Source organism: Chrysemys picta, chromosome 10 (genome assembly GCF_011386835.1).
Source record: "Chrysemys picta bellii isolate R12L10 chromosome 10, ASM1138683v2, whole genome shotgun sequence".
Taxonomy (NCBI): Eukaryota; Metazoa; Chordata; order Testudines; family Emydidae; genus Chrysemys; species Chrysemys picta.
The window spans coordinates 41,091,754-41,110,580 of NC_088800.1; the positions used below are offsets into that span (position 1 = coordinate 41,091,754).

Genomic DNA, 18,827 nt, shown 5'->3' on the forward strand with positions numbered 1-18,827 from the left:
CTCCCCCCAGGCACAGGGTATTGTAGGTGAGGGTCTGGGGCCTAGTAGTGGATAGAAGACTTGGGAGATCTGGGTTCTATTCCTGGTTCTCCTGCTAGGTGGCCTGGGGCAAGTCACTTCCCTGCGCTGTGTCTCAGTTTCCCCAGGTGTAGAACGGGGCTAATGCGACTGTAAAGCATGCCGAGGTCCGTAGCTGGCAAGTGCTCAGGGACTGCTGGGGATTACTGTTGTTCAGGCAATTCACAAACACAGCAGTTGCAAAATCCTGCCTGTCTGCGGGAGCACCCGAGATGTGGCAGCCTCCTGCCAGGGGGCTAGTGGGCTGTGCCACAGCCAGCTTTCCCAGCACCAGGCCCAGTTTTTGTGGTCACACATTGACTGTCTGAGGCCCAGGGCTCTCCCTGAGAGCGGAGGTTGCAGTAGAGGGGTGAACGCAGGGTCATGCTCCCATACAACACACCACCAGATGGCAGCTCTGGCCCGCTTGATGCCCAGGCACATGCCGCTGGGACTGGCTAGCCAGATGGTCAGCAAGCAGCCAGTACTGGGGGCTGGGCCATGTGCCCAGTGCCAAGCCCATCTGCCCTATCAAGAACCCGGGGTTTGCCACTGCTTGCCCTGCAGCTCCTGGAGGGGCAATGCAGCCTCTGTTCCACTCACAGAAGGCCGCCTACAGCCAAGGGCCAATGCAAGGGAGCCCAGCGCCCTCTCCCAGCTGCCCCAAACCAACACAAAGGCTCCTTGTCCCATTGCATCCTGCCCAACCCAGGCTACAGCTGCCCTTTGTCCTCCTTGAGGTGCCAGGGGGTATGTGGGGCCCTGGAGTCTGTTCAGAACAAGCAGGGGTTGGGGGGTGTCAAGTGAGCTGGGTGCATCTGTCCCCCTAGTGCTCACTGTAGGGCCAGTCACTGAAGGGTGTGTACCAGCACTAGGGTCAGGGTGGCGCTCAGCAGTTGGGCAGCCACAGGGCCGGGACAGAGAAAGCAGACGTGGAGCTAGGGTGGGGCAGGCTGGGGTGTGTGTTGAGGCCTGTCTGTCCGGCCTTGGGCAGCTCACAGGCAAAGGCACCAGCCACTCCCCTCCGAGCTCAAAGCCACTACCATGGCCCAGCACGAGAGCAGCAGAAGAAAGAGGTGCTGCCGGTCAGGGGGTCCCACCTGGAGTGTACACCCAGCAAAGGAGCGGGCAGCCAGGCTGCTGCTGCATCTCCATGAGCCCTCAACGCAGCCGTCTCCTTTGCTCAGCGCAGCCGTCTCCTTTGCTCAGCGCACATGCCAGGTCATTTGGATAACTCAGCTGCCTGCAGTGCCAGTGTGACTCTGGGTGGGGCTGGCAGGTAGTACTGCCCCGACTATGACTCTGCCCCCATCCTGCCCCCAGCAGGAGGCAGTAGGCCCCTGGTCACAAACACACTCACACACACACACACACCCCATCTCTAACACACTGGGCGAAGGTAGGAAGCAAGGCAAGAAACAGACACCAACCCCCAGGGCTGGCAGCGTTTCCCAGTTTAGTGCGACTCTCATGATATTTGAGGTGTTTCCTAAATCCCCCGCTCCTGGAGGCACGTGATGACCGGAGAAACGCAGCTTTCCCGTTAAAAAAAGGAAGTCTTTGCCCTGGTGGCTGCAGAGAAAGGTTTGAAAAACGTGACCTGAAAGCTCAGAAACCAGCTGGCAATGGATGAGAGCCTCATGCTCACTGTAGTTATAAAAGCTTGTGATTTTAGCCAGTTGTGTGATTTGGGGGGCCCTGGCTCATGAGTTTTGGGTGCGTGGAGGTTTCCTTGCCGAGCCCCCTGCTTTGGCAGCAGATTCTTCACAGCCTCAGAGACAGTAGTCTCAATTTCCCTTTGGCACCACTGCTGACCTTCCCAGAGCTGTGCCCATCAGAACTCCCCTGCCAGCTGTGTGCTGCAGCCTCACTGCCAGCTGTGCCCAGGGAGGGGAGAAGGAGGCTGTTAAAATGACAGGGACGTGCCACCTAGCTCAATGGTCCAGATTTCACTGACCATCCCCAGCACCCAACTGGAGAGCAGCCCCTGCCGCCACCCAGCGGGAGTCCCACAGGCTCCTGTGGGGCAGACTGAGCCAGAGCCCTTCAGGGCAGGAGTCAGCACCACCTCCAGGGCAGGGGAAAGGGAGCAGGAAGGAGCCAGCGCTGCTGGGACATGCTAGGATGGCCCCTGCCCAGGAGAGACCCCTTGGGGGTGAAGGGAGGGACTGCACAGCCACAGCTGTACCCACCCCCAGGGACAGGGTCCGTGCCCAGCCACACACACATAAGGCCGGGCAGGGGCAGCTTGTGATCCTCACACACTGGGAGGGGCACGCACACACATACACACACACTGGGAGGGGCACGCACGCACATACACACACTGGGAGGGGCACGCACTCACACACCCACACACCCACACTGGGAGGGGCTGGGTCAACATGAGCACACAGACACAGGGAGGGGCTAGGTCAGTGAGCACACACAGGGAGGGGGTGGGTCAGCGCGCACACACACACACAGGGCGTGCACACATACACACTCGCAGTTTCTACAACAGCCACGGCTGAGGAACGCTTGGAGCAGCCGTGACCTACTTCGGCAGCAGCACAGGCTGGGCTGGGTCCCTGTGTAAAAGCTGACTAGCACTGGGTGTCAATTATTCATGGCCCAGGCCATGTTAATGCATGTGCTAAAGGTTTTTTAAAATCTTCTCTATAATTTAAAGCCCCGCAGCCCGGCAGCGCTTGCCCCCAGCTCTCCCCTGGGAAGCTTTCCACTTAGGTGAGCAAAGCTGAGATGTGGCTGGATCTGGCAGCCAGACGGAGGGGAGAGGAGGTGAGGAGAAAGGCTTACCACAAACTCAGCCAGAGACTTGAGCAGGGAAGAGCTCTGAGTGTGGGGGGGAGGCTCTGGGGCAGGCCCTGAGACGCAGACTTGGGGAACCCAGCCCAATGACAAAACGGCCCATTCCAGGGGCAGTGCTAGGGGCTCCAGAGCCAACCCTAGGAGAGGTTCAGGGGCACAGCCTCCCAGCGCAAGGGAAGGAGGTTGAATCAGTGATGTGCGTCCCCCAATGCAGCGGGCAAGGTCATGGTGGGTTGGGTACTAGCATCAGCCGCTTTGCTCTGGGAAGGGAAGGTGCCCATTGCAGGCTCCCCAGAGCTTTCTTCCCCCAGCACTGCCAGCCCAGGCCCTGGCCTACATCCCTGCTGCTGCTTGCTTTCAGGAGGATACAGCAGAGTGGAGGGGCTCAGTCTCCTGGGCTGGTGCTTGGCCTAGCTCCCTGGGGCATGCGGATCTCAGCTGCAAGAAGCTGCCCCCAGCCCCACCTTCTGGCCCAGAGCAGAAGGTGAAGCAGCTCTAAAGCCCCAGCCAAGCAGGGAGATCGCTCGGAGACATTTGCTCAGGCTGCCCTGCTTGGAGCTGTTTCTCCTGCCCAGCGGACATCAGCGTGAGCCAATTCCCAGGCACCGTGGCCAGAAGGGCTATTTTTAGAGCTGACTTTTTAAACTCCTTGGTTTTGCTTGTTGCCTTTATTAAGCTGCCTGGCTCTGCCCTTGGAAAGCTGGGCCCTGCTCTGGGAGAGAGAGAGAGAAAACAAGCCCAAGAAGCCACAATCTTTGCAGGAGGAAGCAGAGACATCAGCGGGCACAGCTGGTTGTGAGATCAGAGCCATCACACAGCCCTCTGGGTACCAAGGTTGCCGGGGCTGCCGGCACAGGGGGCATCTCAGCCAGAGGACTGCACAGAGCCACCTAGAGCCACTCAAGGGCAGCGTAGGGCCCACAGCAGGAGCCAGCCCAGCTAAAGGCCAGGAGGGTCCAGTCCCCTCCCCTCCTGTGGCCAGCCATTAAATGCTCCCTCCCAGCTCGGGCTAGTAGTGGTGACACTATCCCTGTGCTCTAGCAATGAAGATACCCAGAGCCACTAACTGCTGCCCCTGCTGGGGCTAACCACCTGCCACCCCACTCATCACTGAGCCATGCCAGAGCAAAGGGGAAGGGTGACCAACCCCAGCCAGCTACACCACCGCACCAGTGGCTAACTCACAAAACAGGCGGCCTCCTTTTGCCCCACACCACTGTTGCCGGGACACTATGGGGCATCTTGGCTGCCCCCCCTCCCCCACAGGCCCATCCTAGCGTGGGATTCTAGCAGTTCCAGGAGCAAGGAAAGGAGCTGGTCCAGCTGCACGCAGCTACCCCAGAGCAACCATCCTGCAGCTGGGAACTGGCTCACAGCTAGGCTTGCAAGTCCCATACAGCCTGAGGTGAGCAAGGCCACCCCACCCCCACCCTATCAGCTGCGGGGCCTGTTTCTCCTCCAGCCGAAAGGATCTGGAGTGATCGCTTCTGCACGCCTGGCTATTTCATCATTTATTCATAGGAACACACCTCTTGGTTCAGAGCTAGGCATGATGTTTCACTGGCCCCCAGAGTGGCCCTGAGCCTGTGCAGACAGAGGGGGAGGGCTGCCCGTTCTGCCAGCTTAACAGCAAGAGCTGGTGTTGACCGGAAGCCCACCATGCAGAACTGGCCCCACCCTTGCTAGCTCCTAGAGCGCTCCCCCAGCTGGCTTCTGCGCACGGATGGGAAATATTGAACACTGAAGGGGTCTGCCAGGTGACAGCTCGGAGAGCAAGCTGAACCTTGCTGCAAAGAGCCAGTCACCCAGCACACACTGCTCCCCAAGTCAGGAGCACAGCAACACAGGGGTGGAAGCCTTCCAGCTGAGCCCCTCTTGGCAGCTGATCAGAGCATGAGCCCTTAGTAGCTGGAATCCCAGAGCAACAAGGGTGGGCTGGGTCTCTTCTGCTCCAGCAGCTCCGCTTTTGGCTAAGATCTCGAGCTAGTCGAGCTGTAGGTCACACCTGAGTCAGTGTTCAATGGCTGGGCCAGCACTAAAGGTTGAAGTGAGCAGCTGCTAACATGGGGCTGGGGCCAGCACATGGCCTGGGCTGCTAGACTAATGCTGCCTTGTACAGACTTTGCTATGGCTGCAGCCTCATGTCCTCTTCCCCACCTTGCCTTCTGGAGCTCTGCATTGCCATGGCATAGAGTAAGGGCTGGGCAGCTGAGCCAGCCAGGTCACTGCAGCAAAGGAGTGTATGAGTACCTGGGAAGAGTATGACCACAGGCAGCAGTGGAGGATGTTTTCCTTCTATGGAGATCTCTGCTTTCCCAGCCTACTCAGGAAAAACAGCAAAACCTTCCAATGGCCAAGGGAGAGCCCTTCCTAGCCTCAGCAGAAGGCTGGAGAGCAGCCTTGCCTCATGAGTAGGAGCTCAGGGGGCAGCAAAATGGATGGAAGGCTCTGACTGATTAACTTAGAGGTGGTGACAAGCAGAAGTTGGCCACACACACACACACACACACACACACACACACACACACACACACACACACACCCACCCACCCCCTTAGCCAGGGACCAACAGGGTTACAAAATTGCATCTGACTGCTACAGGTAGACAGCAGTTCAACCAGGCACTGACTGCTCCCCTCCAGCAGCAGAGGCTAAAACCAGAGCCCACAGCAATGTGGAGCAAGGGAAGGGGGCAAAGTGCTTACATGATGCCCTTTGGATGAGCAGGTCTACAACCAGGAAAACTTCAGAAGCAGCACCTGGCCAGGACAACACTCAAGCCCTTAGTTCTGGGGAGAGCATATCTAGGGCCAGCTGTTACTCTAGCCCTAGGAAATGCCACCAAGGATCAGAGGAGAAGTACAGGTTTCTAGAAGCCAAGGAATGACTTGGGGGGTGGGGGGGGAGAGAGAAGGGTGGATGGAAAGGGGCAGGCTCCACTTTGCTTACATCTTAGGGCTTCACACAGCAAGCAGCTTGGGGAAGTGTTTGACCTCATCCAACCCATGCCAAGAGCAGAGGGCCTCATGTACAACGAGCAGAGGAAATGTCTCCTTTTGCCTCTCATTGGGGTGTGAGCTAGACTGAAAGCTTCAGAGCTACACAGACCAAGGCCTCTAGGGTTATCCTGAGATAGGTCTCAGCCAGTGCTTCTAGGCAAGACCTGGTCAGTGGCACATGGTGACATTCAGTAAGGCCTGTACTTCTATACTTGCATGCCAGGGCCTACTGAACACAGGCTGCCATTGTGTTCTACTTTGCGGAAGCCACTGCCTCAGCTCTCCCCTTATGAGTTTAGTGGCACTCATTTCACAGGCATGGCCCCACGAGGGATTGTGGGGAAGGCACATCATGCAGACATGCCAACATCCTACCACTTCAAGAGGCTCTTGCAATGCTTTCCTCTACATGTTAAATGACTGAGGAAGGACCCCCACCCCCAACAACTAGAAGTAGGTCAGAGCCTGAAGCATCCACTCAGCCACAGAGTGCTTCTCCTGCAAAGCCAAATGGGGAAGAGGCTTGGGAATGAAGAAGTCCCTCTGACCTAGGAGAAACCACGCTGTACACATAGCAGGGCTGTGAAGACAATGCAGGCAGTGAGGTGAAGTATCTCCATGCAGGCAGGCTCTGACACTAAGTGAAGCTCAAGTAGCTTTTGAGAGTGAAGGAGCAGGTCACTGACTGAGCAAGGTCACAACCCTTTGCAGACATCAGCCAGGGGTGCCCCAGAGTGGCTAGAAAGGTGCCCACTCAGTGCCCTTGCCTTGGCACGCCCCATGCTGAATTTGACTGGGAGGGGCAGTCTGGAGGATTTCTGCCGAGAGGCAGTCACAGCATGTGATCACAAGAACCAGGAGACACTTGAGGTGACAGACACTGGAGGCTCCTAGCTTGCAGGAGGAGAAAGTCACTCTAGAGCTGGTAAATTTGTGGCTTTTCAGAGAAACAATCAAGCTACTGCCCGTTAGAGTGCGCAAACTAACCCAAGCACTTTCTGCCATGAGAGAGAGAGAGTTTGTATGTTTCTACCAGAATGCCTGTGTTCTGCCACTGACTTGCTCTGTGACCTTAGAAAAGGTCACTCAACCCTGGTGCCTCCCTTTCTTTACCTACGATGGGCATGGCAGACCTGCCTCCTAGGGGAGGCACAGGGCTCTCCTCAGGCTGAGGTGCTTTGAGAGTTCTGGTGCTCAGAAGAAAAGACCACAGACAACAGAAAAGAGTCACAGCAGCCTCCGGGTATATTTTTTGCATTTCATATATTATCCAGTTTCACATTCTCATAGGATCAGCAATTCTATAGCAACTTATTCTCAGAAGTCTTAATACAAGCAAGACAGCCATGGTTGTATATAATACTTAAGCACTTCAATACCAAGCAATAAGATGCTAAAATAAAAAACAAAAATTGCACAGTTTACTACGCCTGACGGAATCATTGTTACAGAAAAAACTTCTCTTTCAAGCTTTTAACTAAACATTAACTTATCTTACCGGATTACAGTTTCTCTTCAATAATTGCACACGAAAAAACACACAAATTCTTTGATGCATAAATATTTCCTTATTACACATAGTACAAAAATACTCGTACTTTTTGTTCTGAATTCCCATAAGGATAGCTGATTTGGCAACACTGGAATCTCTCCAATCAGAAGGATGTGGGGGGGAGGGAGGGAGGAGGAGAGAGGGAGAAAAGAGTTATAACAGCTGTAAAATATCTAAGTCTGAGGAAAAAAAGATAACCCTGACTTTTTAAAAAAATGAGAGAAGAGACCAGACAAGAAAAGAAACCCAGTGCATTGTACTCTAAACAAACATTTTTCAAAAATCTTCTGGTCGGACTGGAGAACGTGGGGCGGGGGAGGTGGACGAGGAGGGGTGAGACAAGGATAGTATTTTTGAAAGCCAAGTCTTCACAGAAGCAAGATGAAAAACCTTGCTGGATCAATAGTTAGGCCAAGACCTGTTGCTACAGTTACACAAATGCTAGAACAAACTTATACACTCACACATACACAAGTTAAGTGTTTTAAATTCATGCCAGAAAACATGCAAAACTGATTGTCTTTCATTTCCTTCAGCAGAGCTGCATAAAGTTGAGGGCAAGGCAGCCTGAGTATTGCTCTGTACAGCTAGGCCTCATTTGGCACCAGTGTCTTGGTAGGGACAAACCCGTCTGTTACCACCAGGATTGAGTCCCTCCATCTAGGCTTCAGTGGCACAGGAAGGAGAAACTCAGTCTGGGAATCTGTTAGGAGGGGAGGCAGGAGAGGGGAGGGAAGGTGAGGACAGGCAGAATGCAGTCCACTGAGCTGGGTATGGATAGATGCACAGTCTAACAGGGAAGCCCACAAGGCTGTACCAGGAGAAATGTGACATTACTGCAGAGTGTCCACAAACCAAACGGATTTTGATGGATCCATTGCTTCATCCCTGGCACATCGCTCCAGGAGAGACAAAGAAGGGAACAAGCCAAGAGACTCTGGAACATAAGAGAAGAGCAATGCTCAGTGTGCCCTGTAATTCATTTACCAGGCCATTGTGATTACCTGCAGGGCAGATAGTGTGTTCACCCTCACCACAGGACACAGCAAGTGACAGGCTGCCTCCTTCCTGCTGAAGTGGTAACATTAAGCAGTGCTGGAGCTCTGTCCAAGTGAGAGTGTTACCCAGGCACTCATGTTAAGGAGTGGGTTTAGAGAATAGTTGTGCTGGACTTGCAGCAGGCATGATGGGACTCAAAATTTACTACCAGGATCTTCAATTTTACACACTTACTCTTCGTTACCTTTAAGGATTCTGCAAGCCAGCTGCAATCTGAGTGAGCAGATCTGACATTCAGACCCTTAATGCAACACATCCAGGCCAATGTTTAGTATTAATTTGGCCACAATTTCCTATGCAGTCCTTGGGTTGGGGTCAGTGTATTTACACACCAGCTGTTGGGAACAAGAGGGCCCCAGAACTCATGCAGTTAGTAGAGGAAGACAGAAAAGGGAATTCTGCTACTCCAGTCCCTGCATCATCTAAGCAGGATGCTGTAGGAGATGTGTGGGCTATTGAGAACACTTGCCACTCTGCCTGGATGAGTGACTCTTCCCTCCACAATGATATATACAAGTCCCACTCAAGGCAGCACCGCAAGTCCAGGCCAGATTTTCATGCAGCCTGGAGGTCAGGAATGCAAGGATCCAGAACAGATAGCAGCACTGGCCCAGGCCCACTTCCAAGCAGACATACTTACTGAAGAACTAACAAAACTGACGAGACTTCCATCCTTGCTGGGTAGCTTCGGAGGGAGGATACCAGCGCATCTGGAAGAGAAAGCCATTCTGCTACTGTGATAACATGTCGCACTGAGACTAGAGACTGGGAGTTGAACACCCCTTTGCACCACAGAGCGCCAGTTCCACCCAGCACATGGGGGGAGAGTGGCCTCCAGACCAAGTACCTGGATGCTGTCCCTCAGGAGGGCCTGCTACTACCATTATGACTGCATGCAGCTATCCAGACCCCAGCACCACCAAGGGCTCTTGTACCAGTTGAGCTTAAGTTACTGTGAGATAAGTCAGAAGACTCCTATTCCCATTTTAGGCCCTTTAGCCTAAGAGAGCCTCTTCCCCCATTTAGCAGGGCCGGCTCCAGGCACCAGCTTAACAAGCAGGTGCTTGGAGCGGCCAAGGGAGAGGGGCGGCACCTGTGGCAATTTGGGGGAGGCAGGTCCCTCACTCCCTTTAGGAGCGAAGGACCTGCTGCTGAACTGCCGCCACCGATTGCGGCTTTTTTTTTCCCCCTTCAAATTGCTGCTGCCGATCGCGACCGCGGCTCCCCCCCCCCCCCCCCGCGCTTGGGGCAGCAGAAATGCTGGAGCCGGCCCTGCCATTTAGCACCTAAGATTTGGCTTTAGGAATGGGGCCAATATGGAGTTCAGCCAAGATGTGGAAGTTGTCTGGATTTGGGACAATCTTAGCCGCCCCCTCCAAGAGCACACAGGCTGGCATTGCCAGTACATCAGTACAACAGGAGCATGGCTTGGCATCCAGAGTTGTTAGAAGCCATCTTGGTAGGAGCCCACAATAGCGGGCCTGTCAAACCTGCATCATAGTCCTTGTCTTAACACACTGACAAATCATTAACCAGAGTACTCCTGTTCACACCACTCAGATTTGAGTCTAAGACTCCAAGCACAACGATCTGCCTTTTTTAGGCCTGTATATCATAAGCCCTGGCAACCGTTTCCTAGGGGAATTTACCTGGGGGTTTGGGAAGTGAGACACTTCAACACCATTAGAGTGAGGGGGTCCTTTCACACCACCCACTTCTAATAGAGCTGGGGAGAAAGATTTCCTATGAAGGAAGCGGGAGCCACCAGCTGACTGCCATGCACTCCTCTGAAAGATCAGTCATGGAGTCACTGTTAAGGGCAATTACATTTGATAGCAGCAAGACAGACTAGCATGGGGGGGGCGCACAGGTTGTTACAAGATGCACAGGCTACAGAGTTTGGGGATAGAAAGCTTCTCAAGTTGGCCTGCTGAGTTCCAGCTGTACAGGAAGTGTCTAACACTGCAACTCATGAGGAAGCTGGGGGAGGGGAAGGGGGTTTCCCTATTGCTTATCTAGATAGAGCTATGACATCAAGTTAGTCACAAATTCTCACTGACTCAAACCTTAAAACTAAGGACATGAGAGACTCCGGGTGGAAGGAGGTAGAGAACCAATGCCCAGCAGCCCTGGTTAGCATTAGGGAAGGAATCTTAGGGTATAGTCGCGAGAGGGGCAACACTGATCAGTTAGGAGATGCTCAAGCCACCAGCAAGGATGCTGGGGATTATCAAGCCATCTGGCATTTTTGAAGACCCCAGCAGGGTACATCACAGTAATTATACTAGTGATCCTGGCACATGGAACTGATAGGTCACCTGCTGTAGCATCCCTGCTTCATGTGAAGTCCCCCTCCCCTATGGCAAGGCATGCCCACACATCTACCCACACACCCATTTCACCAGGGCCTGCAATCCTGCCCCCAGGAGAGAAGCCTGAAGGACAAGCCTGACCCCATCAACTTGGACAGCTAGTACAAGATGGGGACATGCCCCTTGGCACAGCTGAGAGTCACAGGGCCCACTTGCTGCTTTCCCCTTCACTAAGTGGACCAGACCCAGCACTGCAACCCCACTCCCAGTCACTGGCTCAGTAAACTGGGAGGCCAGTTGAGAACTTTTGCTGGAGTAAAAATAGAAATAGAAATAAGATGGGCAGAACAGGCATCTGGCCATCTGCTTTCATCCAGCCTGCTAACAGGGGTATTTGATCCAGTGACAAGGCTACTGGCATATGGACAAGTGTCACTAGGACTCAGAGGTGCTTGTGACTGAGTTTCCCATGAGGACCATGTCCATAGCACAAGGAGGGGTGCTCTGGAACAGCCATGACCTGGTGGATAGCTGCTACTTGCGGATTGGGAGCCTTGGCCAATATCAAGACCTGATGTCCCAGAGCTTCCTCCCCCAGCAGGAGGACACTGCAGCACCAGCCTAGTGGGATCAGCCCTAGAGAAGGGGGTGCACCCAGGATCCTGGGAGCAGTCAGAAGTGGGAAGGCATTACCATGATGCAGCAAATAAGACAAACATTCCCTGGGTCTCAAGGTGACCTGCCCCACTGCCCTGGGCTGGTCATCTCCCAGCCTGCCCTTGGAGATGCCACATACCTAAGCCAAGTGTACACAGCCCCTAGAGCTGAAGGACTGTGCCACTCTGAATGGGGAAGCTCCCAGAGGACAGTCACTGGATAATCCCAGCTCCACTGGGGGAAATGAGGCTAGAATCCTGGCAGGAGAAAAGCAAAGAGACTGCTCAGGCCACTACCAAGCTAGAATGTCTGATTTAGATCAGGTTAGCAGAAGGTCCTTTACCTTCTAATTCCTCCACTAGAGGGCAGCACCATACTCCTGCCCCATGTTTCTTTAGTTAAATGTCCATTCACCTGCCAACAGCTGGCACTGCATAGCCCTGCAAGGTGCCAGCCTCACCACTGACCAAGCATCAGTGCTAAGGAAGAGCTAGAACTGTGCACCTGGGCCTCTTATAGCATTGGACTGAGAATGGCAGCGTCAGGAAGACTGTCCATTTCAAAGGGAGACGCTGCAGAGTTACAGGAGCAGATGATTGTGTCCAGGCTGCTGGCAAATGGCACCTTCCCTGTGGTAGAGGCTCTAGGAGACACCACTAGGAGAAGTTACCTTGGAAGAGTCTGCAATAAAGTTCCACCTCCAGTCTGAGGAGTGTGTGTGGGGGGGTGCTCTCACTTGAAGTTTAGAGCTGTAGCTGCAGCCTGCGCAGGGTTAAGCCAGTTACTCCCAAGCTAATCCCTTACAGCCAGCTGCTTGCAATAGGCATGCTAGAAAGCAGTGGTTTGTATTAGTCACTATGCTGGCTCTCACGCAGGCCAGGCTGGGGGATGCCACAGGAAGCGCATCAAGAGAGCTAGTCCATGTTTGATGAAAGCTCTGCAAGCAGAGACTGTGCACCTCTGGGTGCCAGGCGGGTGTTGGCATGCTGGGAGAATGAGGCCGACCGCAGACAGATGAAGATAACTGGAGATTTTCCAGCCCAAGTGCTGAAAAGCCAGACCCCTCCATCCTGCTGATCCTGCTGCACAGACCTTCCTGGAGGTTGTTTTGAGAGCCCAGGCCTGGTAGTGGTACAGGCAGTAAACCTGCCCTGTGCTGTGGCCTCTCCACAAAAGGAACAAGCTGTTCCCAGAACAGACTCAGTTCTTCTTAAAGTAGATTCCAAGACTGCCTGAGTCCCATGTGTACAGCAAGTCTTACTGTGCAGGTAGGACACTGGAGTCCTAATATTAACTCCTTTCCAGCCATCCAGTGGATTGCTACAGAAAAATGCCATTCAGAGGCTGTGCTAGAAGCCCCCCTTGGTGGGAGGGGTTTGCAACTGGGCTGGCTGACAGACCCCCTGCTTCGATAGTCACTGAGCATATTGCATCATCTAGTTAGATAGCAGGAAAGCTGGAGGAGTCTTCCACCCTGTGGCGTAGGTGTTCTGGGCAGTCCTCTTACAGGAGGAGCTCCTCCTCCTGATCAGAGAGGCCAAGGGGCTCAGCTGTGAATTTATGCTCTTTCCTTTGACACATTTGCTGCCTTGCCCCCAACCCTACTTGGCAGCAATAGGGTCAGTCAGGAACAGCCTTTCAAGCTTAAAAGGTTGGTACAGGCTGGGGCAGGGTGAGCAGACCGAAGCTGCATTTGAGCCCAAGAAGTGCAGTTCAGAACCAAGCCTTCCCAGCATTGGGATCTGGGGCTCATTTGGCCCATCAGGGAGATGGGAGGTCTGGGGTTTGAGATTGGGCCAAGAATTTCACTGCCCTGTAAGACAGCATTCTGCATTGATTGAGCCATAACACCTGCAGCCTTCTTTGGAGAGAAGAGAGAAATCACTCCCAGGAGATGCAATGGAAGTGGACTTGAGCTACTGCAGGCAGCCACATGGTCCTGGACTGAGTTACTTTTGTGGTAGCTGAAACAGCCTGAGCTTGTCAGAGCTAGAGCATTGCTATGATCACAATGTCAGAGTTCAGAGGCTGGATTGACAGCCACAGAGACTGGGGTGCTGTGGGTTACAGGACAGGAACAGCAGAGGCTGAGGGGAAGTCCCCCCTCCTCCTCTCCTGCAACAGCCCCTCTAATCTAGCCTAGTGGGATGACTGAGGCTAATGGCCCTGTTAGTCTCTGGCCCCTTTTGAAATCGCTGACGAGTCCAGTTCCAAGTGGACTTCTTGTGCCAGTCACATGCATGGTGCTTCAGACATAGCAGGACCATCCCTGCCCTGGTTGAGCTTGCAATCAAAGCCTCTGTTCCCACTTGTCATTGACACTCAGGTCACTTCATGTTGTGCGCATTCATTCATTTTAAGGCTAACTGGCATCTACGATTTGGCAGCCACTCAGACATGGCTCCTCCTCTACAGGTGAAAGTTAAAGCCTGAACCCTCCAGTCCCTCCCAGGCTGCAGGAAGCTCACCAGCCCAGGGCACGCAGAGGCCATGCCAGGCACTACTGGGTTGTATAATGGTAAGGTCTCCCCCCATCCTACCATAGACTCTGGACTGGATGCAGAGCCTCCAGCCAGGGGATCTGGCTTAAGTGGCATTGCCAGAGGGCAGCGGGGAGCGAGTTTCAGCTAGGAAATAACGGTCACACTTCCCACATGGTACCAGTGGGAGGACAAAGGCCATAGCAAGTCTGAGCTGGAATTAGAACTCCAAGCCTCAGCCCATTAGGAACGGTCTACCCTGCACACCAAGCCTGGGCTTGAATCAGGTTTGAGCCCACCCCACCGCCTCAGTCCCTTTGTTGGACTCACATCAGCAAGCCCTCAGGACCTTGCTGGGGGAGAGGCAAGTCAGACCTGAGTCACAGCAGGACCTGGGCTCCAAGCCCCAACATTCTGCAGTGTAGATTCAGCTCTGCTGCTTGAGCTGCATCAGAAGGCCCGAGTTGTGCAGTATGGATGTGTTGGCACAGCTGAAACACCCAGGTCCAGCACTTGTAAACCCAGGTGTTTCCAAGCCTATGCTTGAGCGTCCCACAGACCTGGTTTACAATGCAGTGTAGACAAGTTTGTAGACCATCATGCCCATCCTCTTCAGGAAGATACAGTCCTACTGTGGTGAGCCACCAGGGCCTAACTTTCCAGAGCCTTCACCTGGGGCAATTCCCTCCCTTGCTGCTTATCCTCTCCCTCTTAAGTAGCTCTCTCCTGGTCCCACTGCCCCAGGGAGAGGAAATCCCAGTGAGCCACAGGTGTTGAATCCAGATACAGATTCAGATTAGGGCCAGTCACTGCTGCTCCTTGCCAGTTACTGTGATGTCACATTTCAGAGTCCTCCTCCCTTAAATGTCCCTCCACACACAGGGACAGCTAGAGTTTATACAAGTGTCCCATACTCCATGTCCTCTGTCCCGCCCCCAGACCATCTGGAATTAGTTTCTTCCATCCTCCATTTACTGTGCAGTGCAACTCTAACCCAGGCCAGCAGCCTCTGCTGCAGAGAGGCTCCAGCCCTAGAACTGAGCTGGGCCTCCTTTGCAGGGGGCTGAGGAGACTGGCTCTTGTAGAACTAGGCTGCAGCGACCAAGTACAAAGTACACAAGGCTGCAATCCCTGCCAAAGGGGGTCCTAAATCTAGCCCTTGTTCAGTCTCTAGCAGCTAGTAGTGTCTCATCACTGCAGAAATAATCTGGGCTCTTATCCAGGTTTCACCCCTAACTCCTCCCAGCATCCACACACAAGTCTGAAGTAGCTTTGAGGTGCTTTAAGCCAGGCAAGTGTGCCCAGTTCAGGGTTTAAACCCCACATTCCACATGGCCTGCACAGCACTGGGGACATCCACCTCCTCGCCTGCTACCCAGAGGCTCATACCAAGCATCCCCTACTGACTAGGCCTGGAAGAGACACCAGCTTTAGCCCTAGGGGAGCAGTGTATTCTGAGCACCTACTAGCCCCCTCTTGGCCTGGCAGAAGATGCACCACTGCCTGCACCTGCCTCCAAGATGGAATTGCTGAAGACTAGCTCCCCTGCTTGGAGTGGGAAAGCAACCTCCATGAGGAAGACCTCAGGATTGTTTCTTGGACTGTGGCTAGAACAGACATACAGCAAGGATATGCATGCCATCTTCATGTGTAAAGTACAAATGGGCTGGGAGAAAAGCCACATTCCTATGATCTAGAGAAACTGACCAGTTAGAATCAAGAGAGCTGCAGCCTAGTGGGCAGTCTGAGGCAGACTCCTTTCCTGGAGGGACATGGTCAGTTCCCAGGGAAGCTTACTGAAAACAGGAGGTAGAAAGTTGTAGGTATATCCCAAGATGCTACTGGTTTCTGCCATTGTAGGAAGTGGTGGAAGTGCAAATGGAGTTGTGAGAGCTTTGGGGGCCTACAAGTGTATCCAAGCCACTGCTCTAGTCAGATGCACAGCTGAAAGGAGAAAAATTGAAGCCTGTCCTTAGCCAGTGATGGGAGGCTAGAATGGATAAAGGAGTTTCCTGAAGGCAGCAAAGGGATGCTGCTGTCTCAGTCATTTCTAGAGCCACATCAGATCAAGCTCTAGAGAGACTTCAGAGACACCAATGCAGAGTCCAGAGGGTGAGCTGCTTTTGCCTTGTTCCAGTAGAGCCTGCTATGGGATTTAGATGGAGTCTACTTCAGAGGTAGCCCTTCACAATTAGACATTTGACACAAATCCAGCTGGGATTCTCCTGTATAGAATGACTTTTGGCACTTGTTCATCCTCCAGTGCTGGCTCCAGTCCTAATGGACTGGATAGGAGAGTGAATGATGGTTTTTGGATTTGTTTGTTCACACCATGGCCATTGGGAGAGATGATTCCAACAAAAAACAGGAGCTTTGCTGAGTCTTCCTCTGTGAGGCCACCCCACTCATACTGGGAGAGCTTCAGGACAGGGACCACATTCCTATGTCTGCACAGGACCTAGTACAATAGGGTCCTCATCCCAGGTGGAAGCTTTGGCCGCTTCCTTGCCCCAAAAGTGTTTCTGTAGGATGTGATTTAGCGAAGAGTTCTGGGCACCCAGCTCTTCATCCCTTGTCTGAGCACAGAGACCAGCGTTCCCTCAAGCTTGCTTTGCACACCACAGCTACTTGCCACTTCAGAGCATCAGCAGGGATAGATTTTAGGGTCTTCTCCAAGGTCACAGGGCTGTATCAGCAGAGGTGGTAGAGAATCTACCACCTAATAGCCCATGAGCCAGCAACCAGCATCTCACACTTGCAGCAGCTCCAAGTGCTTCTCCTGCATTGTGCAGTGCAAGGATTTGAGTTTTCCTCTTGTCCTTCTGTGCAGAGAGAGGCTTTAACTCCTTGGTAATAGACAGTGATCCAAGCTGCAGTTTGACACTTCAAGTCACCTGGGAGCTGTAATGTTAGCCTCCTGGCTTCTTATATGCTGAGCTAAGATGACCCAGCCAGGCCACTGCTCTCCAACCCAGCCAGACCTGTCCCTGGATTTCTGACCAGGGAAATATTAGGACAGGTGAAGACTCACTCCAGCCTGCGGGAAGAAATTGGAATGTTTGTGGGAGGGGAGTTCAGTCACCTGACCTAACCCAATCCTCCACCTGCTCTATGTGCAGGACTCCCACTATTCAGCCCTATGGGTAAACAGTCTCAAAAGGATGACCAGCCCAGGGAAGCCACCTAGGGTATGTCTACACAGCAATTAGACAGCTGCAGCCTGCCTGTGATGCAGCTCCCAGGATTGGGGTTAAGGGGCTGTTTAATTGCTGTGTAGACACAAGCTCTGGGACCCTCCCATCTCACAGGGTCTAGAGTCCCAAACATCTACACAGCAATTAAGCAGCCTGTCAGCTGACTCCTGCTAACACGGGCCAGCCATGGGTTTAATTGCAGTGTAGACATACCTGTACACTCCTGTACCTCAGAGGCGCTAGTTACTGCCCTTTGCATTGCTTGCCACCTTGCACAGACTAGAGCTAGTTTAGTAGTTCTCAAAGGCAGGTTCAATCAAAGGCACCCATTGCAGCCTCTAGGGGACAGTACAGTAAAGTTTGCTAACAAAAAAAGTCCAAGGTGTCAGCCTCAGGCCCCTCGTGCCCAGTAATGAGACTGACTTTGCACCATGGCCTAGATGCCAGACTAGCTGGCTGAGGGATTGGCAGTGGACTAGCATGAATTCACAGTCCCCAGTACTGCTCCAGAGGAGTCTCCTGGAGTCAGACTCAACCTGGCAGCTGCAGGCTGGAATCAGTCTCCAGATTATGCCTTGACAGAAAAGCTGCAGCCCTGACATTCTGAGAGTGCTCAGCACAGTGCAGGCAGGAATGTGCTGTCCAGCTGCCAAGAGAGCCAGCCGTGGGCGGTTAGCGGCTGCACTTCCAGCAGGCTGCAGGTCAACATGCCAGCCACCACCCTGCCCTGCAGGCTGAGGTCTTCACAAGAGGGAGAGGAGATGCCAGATGAGCCCAGCAAGAGCCAAAGGGAGCCCTCTGCCACACAGGAGACTGGGGGAGTGGTTTCAGCTGACACTGCCTCCCTGCCATTGGGGCCAGGGCAATCCAGAGCGGAAGTCACACTGATGTGAACATCCAAGGAAAGCCAAGTACTATCAGCCCACCACCACCACTAAGCAGCAGCAGGCACTTGACTCAACCCATCTGCTCCCAGGGTGTTCCAGAGGGCTAGGATGTAAGGAGAAGCATTTGGCCAGAAGGGTCTGGCATTAGGACCATAACATGCAGCATGCTGCAGACAGGCAAGCTGTCTCCAGCAAGAGCCTCCTAGGGCCCAGCTGGAGTGCAGGACCTGCTACACATGCCCATGCTTCCTAGCAGCCTTGGTTCTGGGGTGGCAGGAAGGAGCTGGGTGATGAGAGCACTTCTTCCCTACCAAGCACCTTCCAGGGCTGGTGCATGCATGGGCACAATTTGCTGCTCAGGAGAGGCATTTCAATGACCATTCAGGTCTCATCCACACAGTGCCTTAGGAAGGTATCTACCACTTGGGCAGGAGTCAGAATTAGATTCAGCTAGGCCTGAGCAGGCTGGTTGTAGCTGGAGAAGTAATGGCTTCCCCCCCTTTCAATAGATTCTGAAGGCCCAAGAATTCCTAGCCTGTGTTAGGCAACTAATGAAGCCCATTTTCAGACAATCCCACATGGGTACCAAGCTATGTGAATCTGGAGCGCTCTCATCCTACTGGGCAGGTAACAACTGAATGTGACAGACTTGCAAAGGCAGGACATTATGCTGGACTAGATGTTGGTTCCCAGCCAAGTATTAGAGCCACTCTGCATAAAGTCAGAACTGCTAACAGGTAACAGTCACTGCCTTCTCCAGAGGAAGAAGCTGGACCTCATATTGAAAGGACAATTGTGCACCAGACCCTCAAAGCCAAT

At 53.4% G+C, this 18,827-nt stretch overlaps 1 protein-coding gene across 5 annotated transcripts in view; it reads right to left on the reverse strand.

The window, feature by feature from the left end:
• Positions 1-7,089: 7,089 nt before the first annotated feature.
• The window catches only part of RBPMS2 (RNA binding protein, mRNA processing factor 2), a 48,810-nt gene continuing 37,072 nt past the window's right edge, over positions 7,090-18,827 (reverse strand). For 2 of the 5 annotated variants that reach the window (XR_006174776.2, XM_042851645.2), the window contains 2 exons: positions 9,119-9,188; positions 7,090-7,516 (listed from right to left, as the gene is read on the reverse strand). Coding sequence is in view for 3 of the 5 variants with exons in the window: in XM_042851645.2 (XP_042707579.1) it covers positions 9,126-9,188 (63 nt within the window). In the remaining 2 variants the exon portion in view is untranslated. Of the gene's footprint in view, positions 8,357-9,118; positions 9,189-18,827 lie in introns of all 5 variants that reach the window. The other 3 variants (XM_005280942.5, XM_024103973.3, XR_002888627.3) reach the window with 2 other exon arrangements.